The sequence below is a fragment of the Gavialis gangeticus genome, unplaced genomic scaffold (assembly GCF_001723915.1).
Source record: "Gavialis gangeticus isolate Ggan-Ray unplaced genomic scaffold, GavGan_comp1, whole genome shotgun sequence".
Lineage (NCBI taxonomy): Eukaryota > Metazoa > Chordata > Crocodylia > Gavialidae > Gavialis > Gavialis gangeticus.
The window spans coordinates 34714599-34715237 of NW_017729024.1; the positions used below are offsets into that span (position 1 = coordinate 34714599).

The following is a 639-nucleotide window of genomic DNA, read 5'->3' on the forward strand; positions in this document are numbered from 1 at the left end:
CAGACCGAGGGACGGGGCCCGGGGCGCCCAGCGCGCCTGACCTGCCTCGCCCGCCGCCGCCCCGGCCTCGGCCCCGCAGTATGTCCGCCAAGTCCAAGGGGACCACCTCCTCCTCGTCCTCCTCCTCCTCGCCCGGCGCGGGGCAGCCCGCTGCCGCCAAGGCCAAGGTGAAGGAGCAGATCAAGATCATCGTGGAGGACCTGGAGTTAGTCTTGGGGGACCTCAAAGACGTGGCCAAGGAGCTCAAGGAGGTGAGAGCTGGGAGGGGGGGGGCAAGGGCAGGACCACCCCCCCCTCTTCCACCCCACGGCCCTCCTGCCCCGGGTGCGGGCAGCCCCGACAAGTGCTCTCGGGCCGGGCCGGGCCGGGCACTGGGGGATCAACTAGTGTCTCCGCCGCGCGGCAGGCGGGAGGGAGAAGCCCCGCGTGCCGCCTCGTTCGGATGTGCCGGACTCCCCGCAGGCTGCGGCTCGGCTCTTCCCCGCGCCTTTCCTGCCGGGGGGGAGACGCAGCCCCTCGCCAAGGACCACCCCTCACCCCCCCCGGCTCCCAGGGCTGCTGCCCCGCCGGGCTTCTCCCTCTGCGGCTGGGATTTGGGGGATTTCGGTGTGGGGGTGGGGAGGGGGGACTATTGATGAA

At 72.6% G+C, this 639-nt stretch overlaps 1 protein-coding gene and 1 long non-coding RNA gene across 2 annotated transcripts in view; one reads left to right on the plus strand and one right to left on the minus strand.

Annotated features, from left to right (window-relative positions):
- Nucleotides 1-119, minus strand: part of LOC109297321 — a 1476-nt gene extending 1357 nt beyond the window's left edge. The window contains exon 1 of the long non-coding RNA XR_002097280.1: nucleotides 42-119. This is a non-coding gene — a long non-coding RNA (uncharacterized LOC109297321). The remainder of the gene's footprint in view (nucleotides 1-41) is intronic.
- PRR16 (proline rich 16) overlaps nucleotides 42-639 on the plus strand; it is a 390317-nt gene continuing 389719 nt past the window's right edge. The window contains exon 1 of the mRNA XM_019517016.1: nucleotides 42-251. Within this exon, the coding sequence (XP_019372561.1) occupies nucleotides 81-251 (171 nt within the window). The 5' untranslated portion in view covers nucleotides 42-80. The remainder of the gene's footprint in view (nucleotides 252-639) is intronic.